The 20205-nt window shown below is 48.2% G+C and overlaps 2 protein-coding genes across 3 annotated transcripts in view; one reads left to right on the top strand and one right to left on the bottom strand.

The window, feature by feature from the left end:
- Nucleotides 1–20205, top strand: part of LOC135913740 (zinc finger protein OZF-like) — a 269769-nt gene that overhangs the window by 83555 nt on the left and 166009 nt on the right. The window lies entirely within an intron of this gene.
- On the bottom strand, nt 711–19062 carry LOC135913700 (uncharacterized). Of its 2 annotated transcripts, none has more exons than XM_065446283.2 (3): nt 18662–19062; nt 5090–5321; nt 711–2748 (listed from the first exon to the last, which is right to left on the bottom strand). In XM_065446283.2, the coding sequence occupies exons 2-3, from the start codon at nt 5313–5315 to the stop codon at nt 2633–2635; spliced, it is 342 nt and encodes a 113-aa protein (XP_065302355.1). In that variant the 5' UTR covers nt 5316–5321; nt 18662–19062; the 3' UTR covers nt 711–2632. The 2 variants fall into 2 exon arrangements, with proteins under 2 accessions (XP_065302355.1, XP_065302356.1); XM_065446284.2 differs by lacking the exon at nt 18662–19062 and adding an exon at nt 7330–7432.

Here is a 20205-nt window from a genome sequence, read left to right as displayed (position 1 = left end):
GACGTCACGTCACGTGGGTAAATGGTGGCTGCCCGGCCGCGCCCAAGGGCTGAACTGAGTGATTGCAATATGCAACGCATAACAACTAAAATAAAGGCTAGTATGCTTCGCATCCTGGGCTTAACCTTAGCTAAGCCACAGCCATTTTTTTTACCCCAGGACCATAAAGTAACTGGCGATTCTACGAGACGTAAATCTAGCCAGGTAGTAAGCACACGAACGTTGGCAACACGTTTTTGTTTTTATAGATTATTTTTTACAACCTGCCGGTCGAAGTTTAGTAGATAATGTCAAATGGACACGATTGCACGGGAACCATTGAAATTAAATACTTGTTCTGTTTAGATGTTAGCATCGCTCGAGTTCTATATATTGCAACAGACGGTGGTGCATACGTCTGCTCCGGATCGGAACGCCGTCAGTTGCGCTTCGTTCCTCGAAGAGGCAGGACTTCTGTTGAGCGGGCCCCTGAACAACACGTTGCCATATGTGTTGAACGCGGTATAAATCATGGATCCGGGACCTAAAAGAGGTGCGACGTAGTGCCCAACGCATTTCTCTCGCGTGTATACCGCTAAATCGCCGCTGAAACTTTTTTTTTCCTCTCAGTTTTCAGCAGGTGGTCACCCAGAGGGACAACCGTTTCGCGACGTCGAAGACGAAAACAAGATATTTCGCTAACTAGAGCAGGTACGCAGTAAAAAAGCACATTGTTCAATACATTGCATTTATTCAGTTCTTTCTTTCGCCCTTGTCATTCTAGTGACATGCGTTCACTTGCTAACGACTCAAAGACCGGTGACCTTTGAACACTTCCGAGAAGTCTGAGGCAGGGCCGACGTTTAATGCGCACGTCCTTGGAGAAAGAAATGCCCCGCGCAAGATGTGACCACGTTTACACAGCGCTCTGCAATATCCAGCCACGAACGCGGTCGTGTAGGTAGTCTGGGATGATGTCCACTGCATAGGAGATGATTTGGTGTCCTCCCATCCATAGATGCGATGATGCAACGGCACAGTCTTGCTCGTACGGCCTGTGGAAAGTTTGTTGGCAGCAAGTGCTTCCGTCCCGGGCTTTTGTAATGTAAACACCACTGCTGCCCTCTAGTGCAGGTGATGATGAGTGCTTCGGAGGACGTAGATAAAATGTTGGGGAGGGGCGGTGGTTCTGGAATCCTTGTAGAAGCACTGATGAATGTTGATTACAGTGTTATTACTTTGAGCTAGAAACGTTACTGAAACTATTGCAACGCTATTGCACCGTTATTGCAACTGCAATGTATGTACCTGATGCCCAAATTTGGGAAGACTCAAGTTAGAACACGAGCGAGCGAAACGGTCCGGGGCATATGGCTCGGAGCAGACGTGCCAGTTGTGCAGACGTCACGATGCACCACCGCTGATCGTTCCGCACGGTGTGAAGTCAGCGCCGATTCCTAAACTATAACCGTGCGCTGCAGCAGCTTGGGCGGAAGCCGCGGATACGCGGTCAATCTACGCGTTCGTGGTTTCAGTAGCTACCACAAACGAGATTGCGAATGTTCGGGTCGTCAAAGCGAGTGAACTGCTACACGTAACAGCCGCGAGAAATAACTGTCGGCCGTCTTCAGCGTGCAAGAAACCGCCGTTTTGTATAGCGCCGTCCATCGCCACCGGATTGTGGGATAAGCGCTTAACCACGTTTTCGCCCTCTAGTGCAGAAGTGCAGTGACTCCAAGATCGTTGGTGCAGTACGAGTTTTTTTCCGATCACGGAGGACATGGCAGGAAAAAAAGGCTGGTTGCAGCTGGTGTTGCTGGCGGCACAAAGAGCGCGGCGATTATAATATTGGAATTTCATTCTTCAATACTGCGCAGTTAAAAAATAAGAAAACAAGAAAGCTTATCGGACTACCGTGTAAGTTGTGCCAACACTTCGAAGTCACTATCGCGGTACGCTAAACGTACTGCCCTCGGCGAAGGACTGGCTACCTGCCAAACTCCCTTGCCTTCTGAAGCAACGCGAACGCACAGCCGTCAAGAACAGGTCTTAAAACGCCCGCAGGTATACTCTTGTTGAATCTGTAACTGGACAGGACGTTCATAACCAAACAGCGAGCTTAACGCACCCTTATCTGTTATCTCGCTTACACCTTCCGAACTACTCAAGAGACGATAAAACCGAGTCTTACACAGGGGACACTTGGCAAGGACATGTCGCCACGTCGGTCATCTATAGGGGCATCTGTATAGAGCGCTGCATCAAACAGGAGATTGACCCTGACTTCAAATTAAAGGTGTCAAGAGAACGCAGCGCATCTCTCTCTCTCTCTCTCTCTCTCTCTCTCTCTCTCTCTCTCTCTCTCTCTCTCTCTCTACCCAAATAACCCATTCTTGCGCGGCTTCGCTCCGGGGCTGCGGCTCGAACACGTGACCAAACACCGCGAAAATGCCCATCGCAAAACAGCGTGCTCATACGTCACGGTTCATCGGGAAGTTAATGAAGTTGTGCCCGATACACGGGGTGTGTACTTGAGCGAGGGGGGGGGCAGGGGGGGGAGGGGTTAATTGTAGCTATATAGTGTGTCATCGGGCGTTTCGGACTGACGTGATGCGTGCGCGCGTAGTGCTGGCTTCTTCGGGTGAGGGCGGCGTCAGGCGCTCAGCGTCGCAGCAGGCGCCGACGGAGCGTCCGGCACGTACGCATCGTCCACGTCGTCCGCCTGGGAAGGAAACGCCGACCCCACGCCGCCGTCCACCGCTGCAGACCCTGCGACGCGCGGATGACCGCATCAAAGGACGACGCCGGTTATGCGCTGATCGCCGCGCAGCTCATATCTCTCTCTCTCTCGGCACTCGTTGTAAACTACGCGCGCAAAAAGAACTAACGAGAGCACACAGCGAAGAGCGGCGGCAACCGGAAGTGCCGAAGAAAATAGGCGCAAGGGAGTTCCAACAGGGAATAATGCAGTCACGTGTCCGAGAAATGTACGGGGCACAGGCAGGACACTGGCAGGGTCATCAACACAGACACTATATAAGGCGACAAAAGTACATCGAGTTAACCGCAAGGTTACAGGTCCGTATTAGAAAAAAACAAAATGAAGTGCCTGCCGGGATTTATCGCTCACGGCCAACGCCGCCGACGCCGACGACACCGGCTTTTCTGCGACGCGAGCTCCTTAACGCTGTCGCGTTAAAATCTATTTTTTTTTCTGTCAGCCGACTCGGACGTTGGCCACCTGACTGGTGAACGGGGAACGCTTCTCCATGACTTCGCGAGTCATTCGACTCGTATTCCTCAACAGAATGTTTGTTTTCTCAAACCGCACAGTTACGCACACACTTGAGCGATCTGCCGTCTTCACCTATAGGTGGGAGTAGGCGTTGTTTGTAGCCGACAGCACGTGCCCGACTTGCAGTTGTTTCTACACTCACTTTAGGTTACATGCGCAGAACGCCTACGCTCTTGCTAAGAGCTCTGGACCACCGCGCTGGGGAGTATATAGAAAGCCATACCAAAGCAGCCATGGGTTCAGGACACCGGTACCACGCTGAACACAGAGTGGCATACGTGACCAGAGCTGGTATAATGTAACGGATTCATTTTGCTCGATTCTATTACTCGTTCCTTTCTGTTCCTGTCCACCGATACGGAACCGGCCAATCCCGACGATGATGATAATGATAAGGAAGACGATCTTTAATCCCAATCCCTTTGAAATGGAACGGTGACAAATATTAGCCTAGCTTGCTTTAGCTAATTAGCTTTCTCTGCGTCTATTGCAGTGTAGCATTTTGCACATCTGCGTTATATTCTTTCACTTCATTAAATCCTCCATACCTATAATGTAAAATTACCTACGCCTGTAACGACCTCGGTTCTTTCTCATTCTTGTCCTTTTTTTTCCCCGACAATACTCTAACCCCCGTATGCAGAGATGCAACTTAAGTCGAAGCACATGCTTGACTTGGTTTAGATGACGCCTGGCGTTAACGTGCCCAAAGACGCTCACTGCGTTTCCTTCGGCGCGTTCCCGATAGGCGTCACTCGGATCAATCATATGCTTCGACATAAGTTGCATCTCTGCATACGGGGGTAAACGTCTCTTCCTTACATTGACTGCTGAGCAGTTAACGCTAGCGTTATCTTCGAATAGCATCACTTTCGAAGGTGGACGGTCTCTAAACGGTCCTGGCTGGAGGAACATCTTGACATTCCATTATAATCAGTTTGTTGCGTCGTCTTTCTGCGTATATTTGCGCCAGTATCATTTGGTCCTCGGGCAAACCATATGAGGCCTCAAAATAGCAAGTCGACTCCCTTTCCTGATAATGTGTTATCGTACTAAATTCGTGATAAATTTGGCGGCCATTGAGAACACTGACGAAGCACGAAAAAGAATAGCAATCCAATAGAACCGTTACATTTTCCCCACCCAGACTACTTACTGTTGCTCACAGGCATATGCATAGTCTTTCAAACTCTTGAACCAAGCAGCAACACTAGAATAGCCCTTTCATCGCCTCGCAGCACCACTCAAGCGTCAAACAAGTGAAATGAAGTTCATTAATTTCAGTGAGAGAGATGCATTTCCCCGTGTGTGAAATAATAATAATAATAATAATAATAATAATAATAATAATAATAATGGACTCGCCTCTCTTCCTCCTGTTGTTACAAACTCAAATTCTTGTATCAGCTAGCAAACGTGTCATCATTTGAACTGGACGCGGTTGAAGCGTGTGACAATACTTCAGACAACAATTAATCATAAGTGATCCCGTCGAGTGAATGCCCAATTGCGTGTGAGTGGTAGTGAGAAAAAGGTTCCATCAATTTAGCACACTCCCATGATGTCACACTCCGTAATGCTCAGCACAGTTTGTGGGGAGGAATGGTCGTTGCATACTCCTGTGATGCATATAATCCTGTGATGCGTACTTCTGCTTTGCGTACTCCGTGTTAGCGTACAAACGACGTGTGCCAAAGAATTCGCCAGGGCACCCGGTACGTTTCGCAACAGCGTCCGTGGAAAAACCAGCGCTATGTAATCAGTCGCGAACGCAGCTTCACAGCGAAGCAGCTGATGGGTATACAGATCACTTACCCGGCGTGAATAACAGAGACGCCTGTTCCTCGCAGTACCGTGGTCGATTGCAGGTGTAGTAGCACTTGTGTCGGTTGCACTTGTCGAGGAAACAGAGGTAGTTGCATTCGCGACCGCTTCCGCCAGGCCGTCCGGAAGGCGGGTACTCTTGAGCAGACGACAGCGCCACCACCAGGAGAATCACCATCAACAGAGCCGCTGCGGCTAGGGACATTCTGGACGCCATGTTCTTCTGCGCGAGGGAGGGAAAACATCATGGCCATGGTAGGCGTAAGCAGGCAACGTCGAGCATACACTTAGGAGTGCACGTTAGGGCTCGTTGCAATTAATCACACCGGAGAACTTGGGCGTAGCGCACCCGAAGACAGAAGTGCTCGGTCGACGAAGAGTGCTCAATCCTATAACACTGTCTGACGGTATCGTCTGGAACCCTGTGGAATTCCGCCCTGCTTGTCGTCGAATAGTTGCCATCTTTTCGGCACTCACTGGCTCGCGGGGCTGCTATATATCGTCTTCCTGATTGGCTCGACGTGTCAAAGTGACGCGGAATTTGACAGCGTTCGGAATGGCTTTCCGGATCATTATTTGTGTGAGGCGAAAATTGTCCCTCTACCGCGAGCGCTGCAAAGCTACAAGATACAAGCGTAGAATAAGAAAGAAAAGGAGAAGCACTCTTTGAAAAAAGAAAAGAAAATCGTTCTCCCCGTCATCAGCTCGTTACGTGACCAAGCCGGTCTGGTGCACACCCCAGTAGGCTGATCGCGGAGTTCTTTGCAGCCAAACGTCCGGCAGTTTGGCCCAGCCTGCAGATCTATCTTTTGCGAGACATACCGTGTTTAGCTCACTTGAGTTCTTGCTTTCTTAAAATGGCACTGAAGAATAAGACTAATGGATTAGGCTGCATTATCAAATTGCATTTCTGCAATAGCAAAACGTCCGCTTAATTACTTTGAGAAGAGGCTTTGTAAGACACTTCATTGCTTTCTTTAAAAGCCTGTACACGTGTTCAGTCAAGTGTTTATCGGTAAATAAGGACATCATTGCGGTTTAAAGCAACCACAGACTCAACGTAACAACTTTCGAGAATATTTCCGATGCTGGAATGGCCTATACATACGATTAAATTATTTCAAATCTGTGACGTCACTCTGACGCATCGGCGCTTCAGGCTTCGGCGCGAAATTCACGAGGAAGAAATGATTGGCCTTCACTTCCTCAGCTATAGAAATCGACTTTATATTGTCCAACATGTACCCTAGAAACTAGAAAGCATATTTTACCAGTTCAGACTGATTTATAGTGTTGCTCTTTAGCGCTTCTTTAGGACTATGACACCATGTCCTTCTGCTGGAACTTCAAGTACCGCGCGAGCCAGAGTCACCAGACCAAAACACCCTTCCAACGGGAACTCCCGGGTGTCGGTAAAATGTCCTATGGTCTCTTAGTGGTTGGCACATGTGAGCAGCTGCTCGAACACGTATTCTTTGTACACACGGGCGACACAGTCCGGAGATGGGAGCCGCGATACTCGGTGGGAAGGTCTGAAGACCGAGGGTCCATACAACGTGATTATTGGGCCAGCCTAAGGACAGGAGGACAGGAACCCGAAGACACAATACTAAACTAGTGGAGCGCAATATAATTACCAACCGGCGTTTATTGACAACGCGAGGCAGGAAGAAGGGCGACATAACGAAAAAAACGGTCGTAAAGGATATCACGTGACATGGTCTTGTCGTTCAGACATTCCTCATCTTTCTTAGTGAAACTGACAGAAGATGCGCTGGCGCCCTCTCCGTTCGGTTCCAGAGAGCGCGACGCATTACGCTTCCAATATTCCCATCTTCATCCTTATCCCTTCATCTTCCTATAGCTTGAAGGTTCAAAAAAAAAGGTAACCTCACATTTGCATGTGGCATGCAGTGCTCCGCCAAGTTTCCCCTGTCCTCGTCCTTGTATCCTTAAGCTGGCGCTAGAACTACGATGGAAACTCGCCAACTATGGCCTGCAGCTTCAAGCACTGGTCCACGCAAAGTCTTTCCCTTCTCTACCGGCCGACTCTCCCGTACAAAAACTTTTTGACATACTAAAGGATTCGCATTGAGTTTCTGTAGTGCTCGATGAACATTCTCGAGAGAGAAAAAAAAAAAGAACAGAAAGCTGCTGAATTTCAGTGTCAAACTTTCGCTAGGGTCCCGCCGCGCTGAAAGGGACCGCGGCATCCAGGCATGCAAGCTCACCTGTCGTTCGCTTCCCTGCTGTTGCGCTAGCTGTGACGGCTACGAAAACTCTGATGGGCGCGGCAATAAATAGCCGGGTCCTTCTACAACCTCCTCCTCCTTCTCCTCTTCGCATCTTTCTCTCTCCCGCGCTGACCAGTTGCATCGCTCAGACGGAATTTTTTTCTAAAAACGCGATGGCCGCCGAAGATGCGGAGAGGAGACGTGACAGGTCCTCCCTGGAAACAGTCGCAACCGACGCCCTGTCGCAGCGCTGGCGGAGCTTTGACGTCCTGCGGTCAGCGGACATCGGCGTGACCCCTTCCGCTATCGGGCAGAGCTTCCGGCTCCATCTCGGGGCCAGGGAAATACCGGTTCCCTCACCACGGCCGGCTTGAAGGGGGAGTTAAGGCCGCTGCCCCTGCCGTATAAGAAGGGGTTCTGTGTACGTCACGTAATACGTTCTGTTTTTTGTTGCGAAAGCTTTCTTCGCCGACGGTGATCGACCAACAGGAGCCGCAACCCCATCCCCCCCCCCCTTTCTCGCTGACGTACTATTTACGTCGACGGACGCGCACAAATTACGTATACAAGCAGAACTTTTTATTTGGCTATAGTTGATGCATGTTACTGAAGTACCAAAGCGCCAAACAGACGACACAAGAAGAGTTCGTCCATGTCTCTTTCTTTTTGTCGTCTGTTCGGCGCCTTAGTACTTCAGTTGCTTATACGTGGGTTCCCTACATACGAGCGGAGTACAGCTTTTGGCCGCTCGGCATGTTTCGTATCTCGACGGTCACGTAGCCTCCAGAGTTAGTCCTCCGTTTTCTCTCGGGGCGCATAAAAGCGCGCAAGGCCTGTTTGTTTCGTTTTGTTTTTGGGGGGAACGCTCTGGCGCAGACGTGATGAAAGCAACGTCGCCACCTCGGACCGGATTATAACGCCGGCGGAATGGATAAGTTTATTTAACCACGTTGGGTGATAGCGTCGCCAAGGGGGCTTGTAGGCGACTTGCAGGCCTGCAGGCATGACAATACTAATAGTTTGTAAAGATATACTGATGGGCGAACGAGCGATATCGCATGTACATTAGGTTTACGCGATTCTTTGCCTATGGTAATTACAGGTTATAGCTGCCGTAAAATGGTGTCGGCGTTGTCCAGCTGTCGACTGCAAAAGTAGCGGTAGAAATTTTGTCGTTTTTGTCTTTCTGCTGACTTTTTGCTGCCTTTTGTATATACGTAAATTATCTTGAGGTGCAATAGACTATCAAGAATTATGTTTTTCTTTTTTTTTTCTTCCTTTCGAAGGGGATATCGGTGTTAGCAAAATGGCGAGATTTTCGGAGTTTGATTAACTGTGTCTTCTTGGGCTGCAGGTCACCGTGCCATGAGTTAATTGACTTGCTCCGTGCCAATGAACCCCTTTGAATCCAGTCTGTAGGTCATTGATTAACTTCTTGAAGACCAATTTTCCTTCTTTTTTACAAACTTGCCGTTTTGACGACGAAGTCTATTAAACGTACGATACAGAGAGAGAGAAATAAATTATAACAAGTTTGTTTCTTCTGATCTGCTAAAAAAAATTTAAATCATGTGGTTTTAAGTGCCAAAACTGCGATCTGATTACGAGGCACGGCGTAGTGGGCGGACTCCAGAATAATTTTGACCACCTGGGGGTTCTTTAACGTTCACCTAAATCTAAGTGCACGAGTGTACTTGCATTTCGTGTAGTATAACGTTCGCCTTGAAGTAATAGAACTACCGACGCTGTCCGTACGCGTATTGACGAGAATTAAAATTATACGTGGGCTTTGGATGTCTATATGGCGTTGCATATGCGCATACTATTACCTTGTACATCTGTTTGGAGGGCAAGAGTCCGCAACGATTGCAATGGCCAGGGTGCAGTAATATTTAAACGGCAGTTTAGTCCTCGCTTTCTCTGTTAATAATACACTTTTATTTTTGTTAACGAAATGAGAATTGTACCTTAAAAGAACAGCCTACAACTCTACAAATATTCGGGGCTTACAACGTCCCGAAGCTGCACAGTGTTTATGAGGGACCATATACTAACAGATATATCGTTTTCTTATTGTCCGTTCGAACTCTCTTTTTTTTTCTAGACTGTGCTGACATACATGTGCGTGGCCTGTCACAATAAATACGCCTCAAAGTCCCTCACTGGGACGTGTCTTCGGTTCTGATGAAGGCACGACGGTGACACGACGGCGAAAAACGGGTACCGCAGCACTGGGACGATGACGGCACGATGGCTTCCTCGTCGCAGGGTACAGCCGGAGTCAAACTTTGGCTGGGAAGGGGTAGAATATTCTTCGGAAGAGGCTCCAAGTCGCCGGCGCCCAAGAAGACGACGGAGACCTCGAGACGCTAAATCCTTGACGGAACCAAATAAAATTTCTCTCTCTCTCTCTCTTTCTCTCTCTCTCTGCAGCCACTTCCGTCATGACATGACAGACTCAACGCATGTGGACAATGAACGTGACAGTCTGTAGACATGACGATGACAATCAATAGGACGCGACGCCCGAACATTGATTTGCCCACGAGGTCCATCCACTGGAAAGAGACTGTGACGCTGTGACGTAGAAAGTGACATCACGTGACTCGCGCCTTTGCTGCAGCCAACGCAACTAACTCGCTTGACTGGCATGGGCGATTGAAGCCTCGGTTGTAGGGTTGTAGACGTAATTAACGCGTTTCACTCCCAAGGCAGCAATTTATAGTCGCCCGCTCTTACAGCGTCGTTTAATTACTGCTCGGCGCCGCATTGCCGGACGTATACTCGACCGCTTCCGGTGTAAGTTTTCGCGCTCGCCCCAAAACGATCGAAGTGGTTAGCGAGATGCTTGGCCGATAAAGTCGCTGAAAACAAAGTAAGATGGTTATCTTAAAGGGACACTAAAGTGAAAGATGATTTCTTCTGCATCAGTAAAGTAATGTTCTACAACACCAAAAACGTCACCAAAAGCCAGCAAAAGCGCAAGAACGAAATACGGGTGGCGCCTGCTCAAGTTCACGCACCTGGGGGCTGTGAGGTCCTGGATTTTTATGGCATCTTCTAGGGCCTACTAATTATATATAGCGGTACAGATTGTCTACATTGTGTTCTAAAGGAACCAAATATTAAACCCGGCAAGTTTCGGGAACCTTTATTCAGCCAACGCGGCCCAAATGCGAAAACATACTTTGGAATCACTGACGTCACGCTGGCGTACCGGCGCTGGGGTTTCGGCGCGAAATTCAAATACTGATACTTGGACCTTCATTTCCTCATCTAATTATGAAACTATTTATTTTTTTGAAATGACTGCCTGCAGGGTTCTCAAACAATGCTTCATTAGTCTAAACTGATTTCTTGTTTCGCTTTAGTGTCCATTTAAGAGTCGAACAAGCGAGGCACACGGGGCTTAATTAGGGCGTGCTCGCCCACTCGATGTGACGTCAGTCAACCATGCCCTGTGCGGAGACGCGCGCGACTTGCACGTGTTCGTACACGGTGGAAGCGCGGATTGCGGAGACAAGGAAAAACATGTAAGCGGTTCGAAATTATAACAGACCGGTGATAAGTCATCGCCCCACGATATAATTCTATAGCAACAGTGATGAAAGCTGCACTCGCCGCGGCCAATGCTGTGAACCGTGCACTGTTACTACGGCAAAACGTGCGTGTTGCTACTTTTCACGGAAGATCATGCGAAGTCAATAAACAAATATATAGTCGTCACGTTGCTCGCTGTCACGCCCGTAGCTAGACGGCTGTTTGTCACCGCCCAGCGAGCGTCCTTATCAGTTGCCACCAAGACCCCTGCACGTGCGACTTTTTCTTTTTTTTGCCTCTTTTTGACTGTTTGTCAGCTTCTTGCATGTCTGATCGTGAACTTTTTTAGACGACGGGCTTCAGCTCTTGGTTTAAAATCAATCGCTCGAATGTTTCGGTTTAAGAGCTAATTAGTCTAATCTTCATAATCAGTTGTTCATATTTGCTACCGCGAGTCATACTTATGTGTACATGCCTCCGTGACGAAAGCAACCCCGAGGAAATCGCTTTGTTATTGCGCCGTTCCCCATTTCAAAAATATTTCGAACGTGTTTCCGAAACACCCCGTAGATGGCAAATCAGTTCTCCGGAATCCCACAAGAAGGAGGAAGTGTCATGAAAGATATAAAATATTAAAAAGGAAGGAAGAGATCGATACCACCGGATCCGTTACAGCTATAGGTATTGGTACAAGGTAGATAGAGAAGTCTATAGGAAGAAGAAAAGAGATTAAGGAGGCGTATGCAAAAACGGTAGAATGAAAAGAAAAAAAAACACGTATCGCATATATACCTGTATAAATCGAGCAGGCTAGGTGATAATTGATCCCCACCCCGTCTCAAAGGGGATGCCAATGCACTGTAATCGCAAGATTGTCGTCCACCCGAATGTAGGACGGAGCTATACAAAGCAAACCGATACTCGTTCCTGAGAAAGAAAGCTTCGCAGTTGAGGGAAAAAGTTCGCCCGGGTCCCCAGGCCGGAGCCAACGCATTTGAGGGGCGGTCGCTTTACCATCTGAACTAAGTAGTTTAGAAGAACTTCTTGTTGGGCGAGTTGGTACATATTAGCGAACATTGTTTAACTGCGCCAACAAACGGACCACAGAGACAGCATGGGACAAGGACTGCGCCCGTCCTTGTCCCATGCTGTCTCTGTGGTCCGTTTGTTCGCGCAGTTAAACAATGTTCGCCATCTGAACTAACCAGGATTACGTCCTGGACTACCCGGAGAGGCGTTGGTCCCGGGTTCGAATCCTCAACTGCGAAGCTTTCCTTTCTGAAAACCAGTATGGGGTTTCCCTTCGCGTAGCTTCCGTGCCGCCACATTCGAGTGGATGAGCCCGTAGATAAGGATCGGCTGCAACGTGTGGTGGCTGCCGGCGGAGTGCGTATATAGGCTATTGGCATGCGGGACTGTCAGGCAGTTGCACAGAGCCTCCAAACGGTTCCCCCAGAGGATCCAAGGTCAACGGATAGATGTGCGGCGGCGCCGCGAGCGAGCATTTTCCCACGACAGCGATCGAGCGACCACGACGAAACAGGTGGCGGACCGCACGTGAGAGAATCGCACGCGATAGACGTGCATGCGATAACGGCGGCAGCGCGAGCACTAAGATATGCGCGTCACACGGGCGCGATGTGTGTATCTACGCGACGGGGAGATAATATGCACGTGGCCCATTTTTGCAACAGTTACTTAATTAGCGAATGTTACTGTTCGGAGCCGCGAAAAGCGAAGAAGGACGGCATTCGAAACACGAAGCGCCAACAGAGAGATCACTGAGAAGGAACAACGACAGGACAAGGCCCTGTCATTGTTCTTTCTTAGACTGCTGTCTTTGTTGGTACCTCGTCTTTTGAAAGCTATGAACCAACTAGCCCCGCAACGTGTTCTGCTGCAAGAACAGTATGGAGGGGGCTATACCTAAAAAGTAACCGAACTTTGTCGAAATAAACATTTCTTTTCACTTAGTCGCCTTCAAAGCAGTCTCCTTGAGTTGCAATGCACTTGTCAATTCGTTTTCATCACAGTTCGACGAATCCTAGAAGCTCTTCACTTGTGATGCTGCCGGCGAGGGCCACCTGCGAAGACGCTTTTATGGCCCGTACATTATCCTAACTCTGCCCCTTCACTTTTTTTTTTTTGTGCCTACTCTGCATTTCCTCAGTCAAAATTCATTGGCATGCACTCCAACTAATGTCTGTGTTCTCTGATCACTCGTCGATTGTTGTTCGGCGATCTTGGTCGACCTTTTCACGAACCAAATCATCATGCAGCCCGTCGTCTGTCCGACTGGTTCAAGGGCGACCCGGACGAGGTTCGTATTCGATGCTCAATCTGCCATCACTGAATCGACAATACCAGTCGTACACTTGAGTACAGCTCAAGGCTTGTTCCTTGAAAGCTTCTTGAAATATTCTATTAGTTTCCGTGAACGTCTTCGTAGTTGTTGATGTTTTTAAACAATCTGATGAAGGTAGGTTGCTCCTTCAGGTCGCACATGATGGTTTCACCTCCCCCCCCCCCCAGACGTGTCTTGTTTAACCTTTTCTAAATAAAGTTATGCGCAGAACGACTTGCTTCTACGATGGCTTCCGTCAAGGCACTGACAGCAGATGGCTATAGCAAGGTACAACTGCAGGCGGAACATGGAATTGTGCCCATGAGAGGCGTGAAAACAACAGTTCGGTTTCTTTTGGGTCATAACCCCCCCCCCCCCTTCGCATAGTACGTGTCAACGTGTCGTCTGCTCTTTTTGTATGTGTCATGCCGGTTTGTTTACAGGCGTGCCTATTTCTTGTTTATTCAGCAGCACCGTCTACTGTGCACGTTACGGCAAGGCTAAAAGCATTGTTCCTTTATTTAAAGCGAAGCTCTCTTAGCGTTTGCCTCTCCGTGATTCGGTGCTGCTCTGTCGCACGAGCACTGGGTTTCTCGCCGAGTGAACTATAGGTCGACCCCCAAGGCAGGGCAATCCTGATAATCTCGATAGCGCTATCGCATTACAGTCGATCGCTTACAGTCGGTGTGTAGTGTGTGCGTGTGTGCATGCGCGCTAAAAGCATTGCTCCTTTATTTAAAGCGAAGCTCTCTTAGCGTTTATCTTTCCGTGATTCGGTGCTGCTCTGTCGCACGAGCACTGGGTTTCTCGCCGAGTGAACTAGGTCGACCCCCGAGGCAGGGCAATCCTGATAATCTCGATAGCGCTATTGCATTACAGTCGATGCATTTTACAGTCGCATTGCAGTCGATGTGTGTGTGGTGTGTGTGTGCGTGTCCTTTATTTAAAGCGAAGCTCACTTAGCGTTTACCTCTCCGTGATTACAGTCATTTCACACACACACACACACACGCGCGCGCACGGCGAGAAAGCATGCATGCGAGGCAACTGGTGCTGTCGCGTGGCAGAAACAGCCCCTGTCTGGCAGCCGCTATTACAGGCGTCTCGAAACGCTGCAGCGTGACGAAGAGCGCCGCCGCGGCCGTTTCGCGGGAGCGTCGCACTGCGGTGGTGCACGAGATCACATGACGACCGAAAGAAGAATCGTGAGCCTTTCTCGGCGTCAAAAGTGCACTGCCCGTCCCGCTGCAGGCAAACTCTGTTCGAAATGCGCCGCAGTGTGGTACAAAACACACAGACGCCCAACAGGAACGTGTTTGTGCGTTCAACGATCGTGCGCGCCGGCAGGTGGCAGGCGTGAACGCTGCCCGGTTAGAGTTATATATGGCTCCCCGATGGAGTAACTCTACTGCCAGGTATAGCTGGCTCCGCTGCAGGACTGATTAGGTGTCCCTCCAACTGCGACACAATTATTTTATTTATTTATTTTATTTAACAATGTCCTTACAGGCCTCGTATGAGGCATTGGGTAAGGGGGGCGTTACAATAAGATTAACAGAGTATATAGAACATATAAAAACATAATAGACATACATTATTAATTGACAGTGAAAAACTATATGCCTATCTTATACAAGTATTAAAAGCATTGGACAACATAACAAGGTCTGGAGTGTACATATTAGAAAAAAACAAACGATACAGTTACTTTAATAAACAATGAAAAATAATGTTGCCACTCTAGTACAAATACTAAACAATACTAAAGAATACAAGAATAATAAGCGAAATGAGCTCATAAACAAGAGAGCACATAACTGGAAAAAAAAGGAAAAAAGCATCGTGCACTTTATTGGTGCACTTGTCTCTTCCTCTTCATTTTCAAAGTCACTGCACAGGACTGATTAAGCCGACTCGCGAGGGTGCGCGCCCCCTCGTTTTCGAAGCCAGACGTACGTGCGCGGTCCATTTCGCGGCGAACCCGTGGGCGCTGCCATGTTTGATCACGTGGTAACGCGTCCATTGCTTGCCTCAACTGCCTCCGCGTTTACAAGGGGGTGTGTATATACGACTCGGGTGCGCAGTGTCGTAGCCAGAAAATTTCGTTCAGGGGGGCTCACGTTGCAGCTCGGCCTCCTCCTTATAGAATCTGTCGAGAAATCGAATCGATCAATAATAACTGCATTGCCATTGCTAAAGATGCTGCAAATGAATCCCTGAACGCTACGCACTATCAAGACAAGTAAAATATGCATTTTTTTCATGAAAGAGTATACTCGTATGTCCCAAAAATTGTGCCCGAAAGAACTGATATCAATGCTTCCATATTTTTGTCTACTTAATAAGTGAAGAAAATATCACGCGAACTTTGGAACTATATCAGTTCGAAACCAGTAAAGCAGTGCATGCCGCTCATACGAAAAATGTACAGGCTGTGAAATGAAAAAGTTAAGGACAGATATGTTAATGAAACTATCATTCAAGAATCCGACATTTTTGTACATATGCAACGGCCAGGGAAAAATCTCGATGACGCTGTACTTTGTCCCAGAGTATTGCGCAGGAGCAGCTGTCGCCGGTCGTGTATTGAGTAATCGCACCGAAATTATAGTCCCAACAGAGAGCACATATAAAAAGCAGGAGTTCTGAAAGACATTTGACTCGCCGAGGGCGAGACAAATGAGAGTGAGCCAATGCGAATAAATGACAAACGGGGTACTTTATTTAAAAGTAGTATCCATCAGGATTTAGACATTTGCCCTACTGACTAACGAGTCGCGTGATTTCCGAACTCCTTGGGTTGCTGCTTCAAAAAGTATGTAACTGATTTCTTTCATGTCATCGACCGATACGAATCTGGTTCCCTTGAGCTGATTTTTTTTTTTTTTTCGGATGCTCCGAAATGTGCATGCCGGAAGGTGACAGGTCGGGGCTGTGTGGCGGATGTTGCAGCGTTTCCCACTTGAACTTTGCCAGTTTTATGTTAACCACATCAGCGGCGTGGGGACGGGCATTGTCGTGAAGCAACATGACCCAATTCGTCAATTTTCCACATCGTTTGTTCTTGATAGCGACACGCCGCCGATCCGGCGTTTCACAATATCGGAGACAATTGACAGTCCCTCCGGCTTTAGAAAATTCGATCAGTAATGGCCCCTGACGATCGAAAAAAAAAATAGTAAACAACACGTTTCCGGCGGAAATGACGGCCTTTGATTTCTTTGGGGGCGGTGAATTCGAATGTTTCCACTGTAAGCTTTGCGGTCGTGTTTCAGGCTCGTAGTAGTGGCACCATGGTTCGTACCCGATCACAATTGCAGACAAGAAGTCGTCACCCTCATAGTGATACCGGATCAGATGAATCAAGGCAGCGCAGAACCTTATTCTGGTGGTAGTTCAAAATCTTGGGCATCCATTGCGCACACAAGAGCCGATGACCGAGATGTTCATGAATTATGGTGTGAACCGAACCGCGACTGATGTTCACACGCTCTGCCAGTTCATCGATGTTTATCCTCCGTTCTTGTCTCCTCAGCTCATCAACTTTTGCACTTGTGTTGGGGGTGATTGCGCTATGGCTTTGGCCCGGTCTTGGATCGTCTTTGCGACTTTCACGTCCTTTTTCAACCGTTTGCTCCAATGCTTCACAGTGGCCAATGAAATGCAATGTTCAACGTACACGGCAGCCATACGGCGGAAAATTTTCTCTTGGGAAACACGTTCAGCTGTCAAAACATTCACGGCACCCCGCTGCTCAACTTCTGAAGTGTCCATTACGTCACGCAACCATGTTCAATCCAGTGTATAAGAGCCTTAAAGAACATTTACCCTCACATCTGCGTGTCACTTTTGTAAATGAAGGATGCCTGTGTGCTCCGCGCATGCCTCGCAGATAATGAACCGAACCATTATTGCGCAGGGTGGGTAGGCTCACTTTCATTTAACTCGCCCTCGTTCATTAGAAATGCGAAGATACAATGTAAATGCTTGATAAAGCCCCCCCCCCCCCCCAAAAAAAAAAAGAAGTGTCACTGGAAAGAAAGTTCACTGCCCGCATATACAAAACCTCGCAACAAGATATTTAAATATACGAATGAGTCTCCAATACAACTACGTATCTAAGACAAAGTCACTGTATATAATGCCTCAAGCAAGGCGAATAAACATGTAGCGCAATCACAGATTCACAGAATCCTAGATCCCGCCCCCATTCCATCCGATGTATCGCGTGCGACGGAAGGCGGCGCGCTTGCTCCCTGCTTTTCTCCTTTGTGCACGCAAGACTGAGCCACAATCGTCGGCTCACTCATGCCACCCCCTCCCCCGCTACGCTACACCCGCACATACAGCGCGCGGTTACGATGTTATCATGAGGGCGATGGCGACGGTAGGAATGCGCCTAGAGTATCCATATAATTGCAATCGCAATAATATATTAAGAGTATCCGGCGAATGAAGCGTCCCGTGGCCCATTACTCTCCGCAAAAGAAGTAACAAAATCGAGCTTTCACGACGCGACACTTCTCTGCGCCGCAACGATGTCCTTTTTTTTTGTGAAGCTGCGGCACCGAAACAAAGAAACGCAAAGGAAAGCATGTTGGGCACCTAATGTGGCTACCGAAGGAATATCGGAGAAAACGTGTGACTATGGTGAGACGCTTGGTCCACATAGAACCATACGCATGCGCTAGCGAGAAAAAAAAGATTGAAGAGGCTCAATGTGGGCTCGCGAATAAAAGTCAACGTAGCCCCCCCCCCCCCCCCTTCTGGCTACGCCCCTGCCGGGGCGGCGTAGCACGAAGCTTTTGCCACAGCTTCAGTGATCATGTAAAAGCGCATCGGAAACTGATTCAGCTATGCGCAAGCGGCGCGAGCATGCGCACATGGTGCGTGTTTTAAAAGCGAGGCTAAATGTGCATTCCAAGCTATCCAAAACATTCCACTCGTGAACTGAATCAGTATCAGTGTGTTTAGCGCTATCGTTCTTTATTTGGGAAATGCTTTGAAGCAGTAGCTTGTCACGTTTCTGACTCAGTAAAGTTCCTAGGCGGCGTCACTATCTCATTCTTTTCTACTTAATCGCTCGCGGGTGAGCTCAGTTCTGATAGACTTGTTCTTGCTACGCGCAAGGCTTCAGACGTAGCCGTTTTGTACGTTGTAATACCTTGTAGCAAATATGTATTATCGTTAGTAACTCGTTTACTCTTGTGGACCGTCACGAAACATCCAGCTTCGACCATACGTGCACTATTGGTGTAGTCCGTCACTTCTCGTGCATATATGGTGCGCATATACTCAAGTGTGCGCCCATTCACTTACTGACACGTTCGCGATAGAGTGGGTCTGGGATTCCGTGTCAGCTGAGGTATAGATGTGTGTAGATACTGTGTGCTAAACGTACTACGACAGGAAGTGGCGTCATTCCCAGTGACGAGAAGTACTCACTCTTGCTGACGTTCCAGGGTTGAAGTACTTTCTCTGGAGGTTAGCGAATACAACGCTGGCGGATAGGCAAATGTCTGTATCCTCGAAAAAATCCGTACATCTCGAAGTGCCGGTAACACGTGCATGCGGACAGTTGCAGCAACGGTCCGCGAACTTGGCTGCACAAATTCATTCCGTTCCTTAATACGCCAATCACTATTTTTGCAGCCAACTATACTGCACGCGTCTTCGATCCCCATGATTTACTCCGGCATGACTGGAGCACAGTGCGTTAGCGAAAACTTGGTTGCATTTCAGACAGCTGATCGTGCAGAAGCAAGGTGGAAGTGGTAATGGATTCGTATTCGTGCGCTGAGGCGACGTGAGGTGCGCCGCCGAAAGCGCCATCTCGTTTCTCTAGAACAAACTGCTCCGCGAAAAGGGTCAGTAAGCGTTGTTATCAACACCGGGGACGGGCTGTGCTTTCTTCTTATTCGATGCTTTGGTCATCCACTCTTTTAAACAAATGCACACCCTTCGGGTTGTGTATCTTGCCACACAACGACAATCGTCATGTGCGTTGCTTGCGTTTCCTTTGTTGAAAGCGCTGCGCTCGCTACTTTCCTGTCGACAACACTTTGTCTTGCTGATAACGCGCATGCCTTTGACTTGGAAGTACCGGGCTCGCAGCGTTAAAGAAAGCAAATGCTGATAAGACAGATGACGATTTCACTAGAATAGCACCTTGGGCTTGTTGGTTTTCCATCCTGCTAGTAACAGTGGTAACAGCGCAAAAAGTAAACAAGGGACGAGACAAGAAGACACCACAAGCGCTGACTTTCAACAACGTTTATTCCGAAGGAAACACGGCTTTTTATAAACATTGCCCACACGTGTCGCAGTCACGTGATCGCACATCATGTGAAACAAGCACTTTTTTTCTTTTTATGCACTCAAGATAGCGGTTGCACGTGCAAAAGCTCAAGTTCTTTTTTTTGTCAGTAACAAGGACGGCGTGCTAACGCATTGGTCACGAAGTCTGGTAATCTCGGCTGCCTCAATTATCTCCCGGACCAGCTGGTCATTGTGTTTCTTCAGCACTTTACAGCGTCTAAATTCTGCGGCGCAATCTTTTGAGGGGCAATCCCTGATATGTATGCCAAGATTCCTGTTAGCTTGCTCGACGCTAAGTTTGTGTTCCTTCAGTCTCTCGTTTGTGCATCTAGAAGTTTGCCCTACATACCTTTTTCCACATTTCAGAGGTATTGAATACACAACGGCTTCTGTGCACTCCACAAAACGATTCTGGTGATTAGTCGTGCACCCTTCCTGGTTTATCGGCTCTTCAGCATTGACGCGTCGGCAGATTATCGTTGTGTGGCAAAAGGGTGTAATTTTCCTTAAGAGTGTATGCCTGCAACCGATCCGGTCGCATCAATCTTTTCCCTACTTTTTTTTTTTTTCACCGATAAACTAAACGTATTTTGCTTATCTCGACGACTGCTGACCATTAATGCTTCCATACAATTTAAATTCAAGCGCTTCTGCATGGAAGGTGTTGCGCG

This window comes from Dermacentor albipictus, chromosome 8 (assembly GCF_038994185.2).
Source record: "Dermacentor albipictus isolate Rhodes 1998 colony chromosome 8, USDA_Dalb.pri_finalv2, whole genome shotgun sequence".
Taxonomy (NCBI): domain Eukaryota; kingdom Metazoa; phylum Arthropoda; class Arachnida; order Ixodida; family Ixodidae; genus Dermacentor; species Dermacentor albipictus.
Note: the sequence above shows the minus strand (reverse complement) of the source record. Positions and strands in the feature narration are given on the sequence as shown.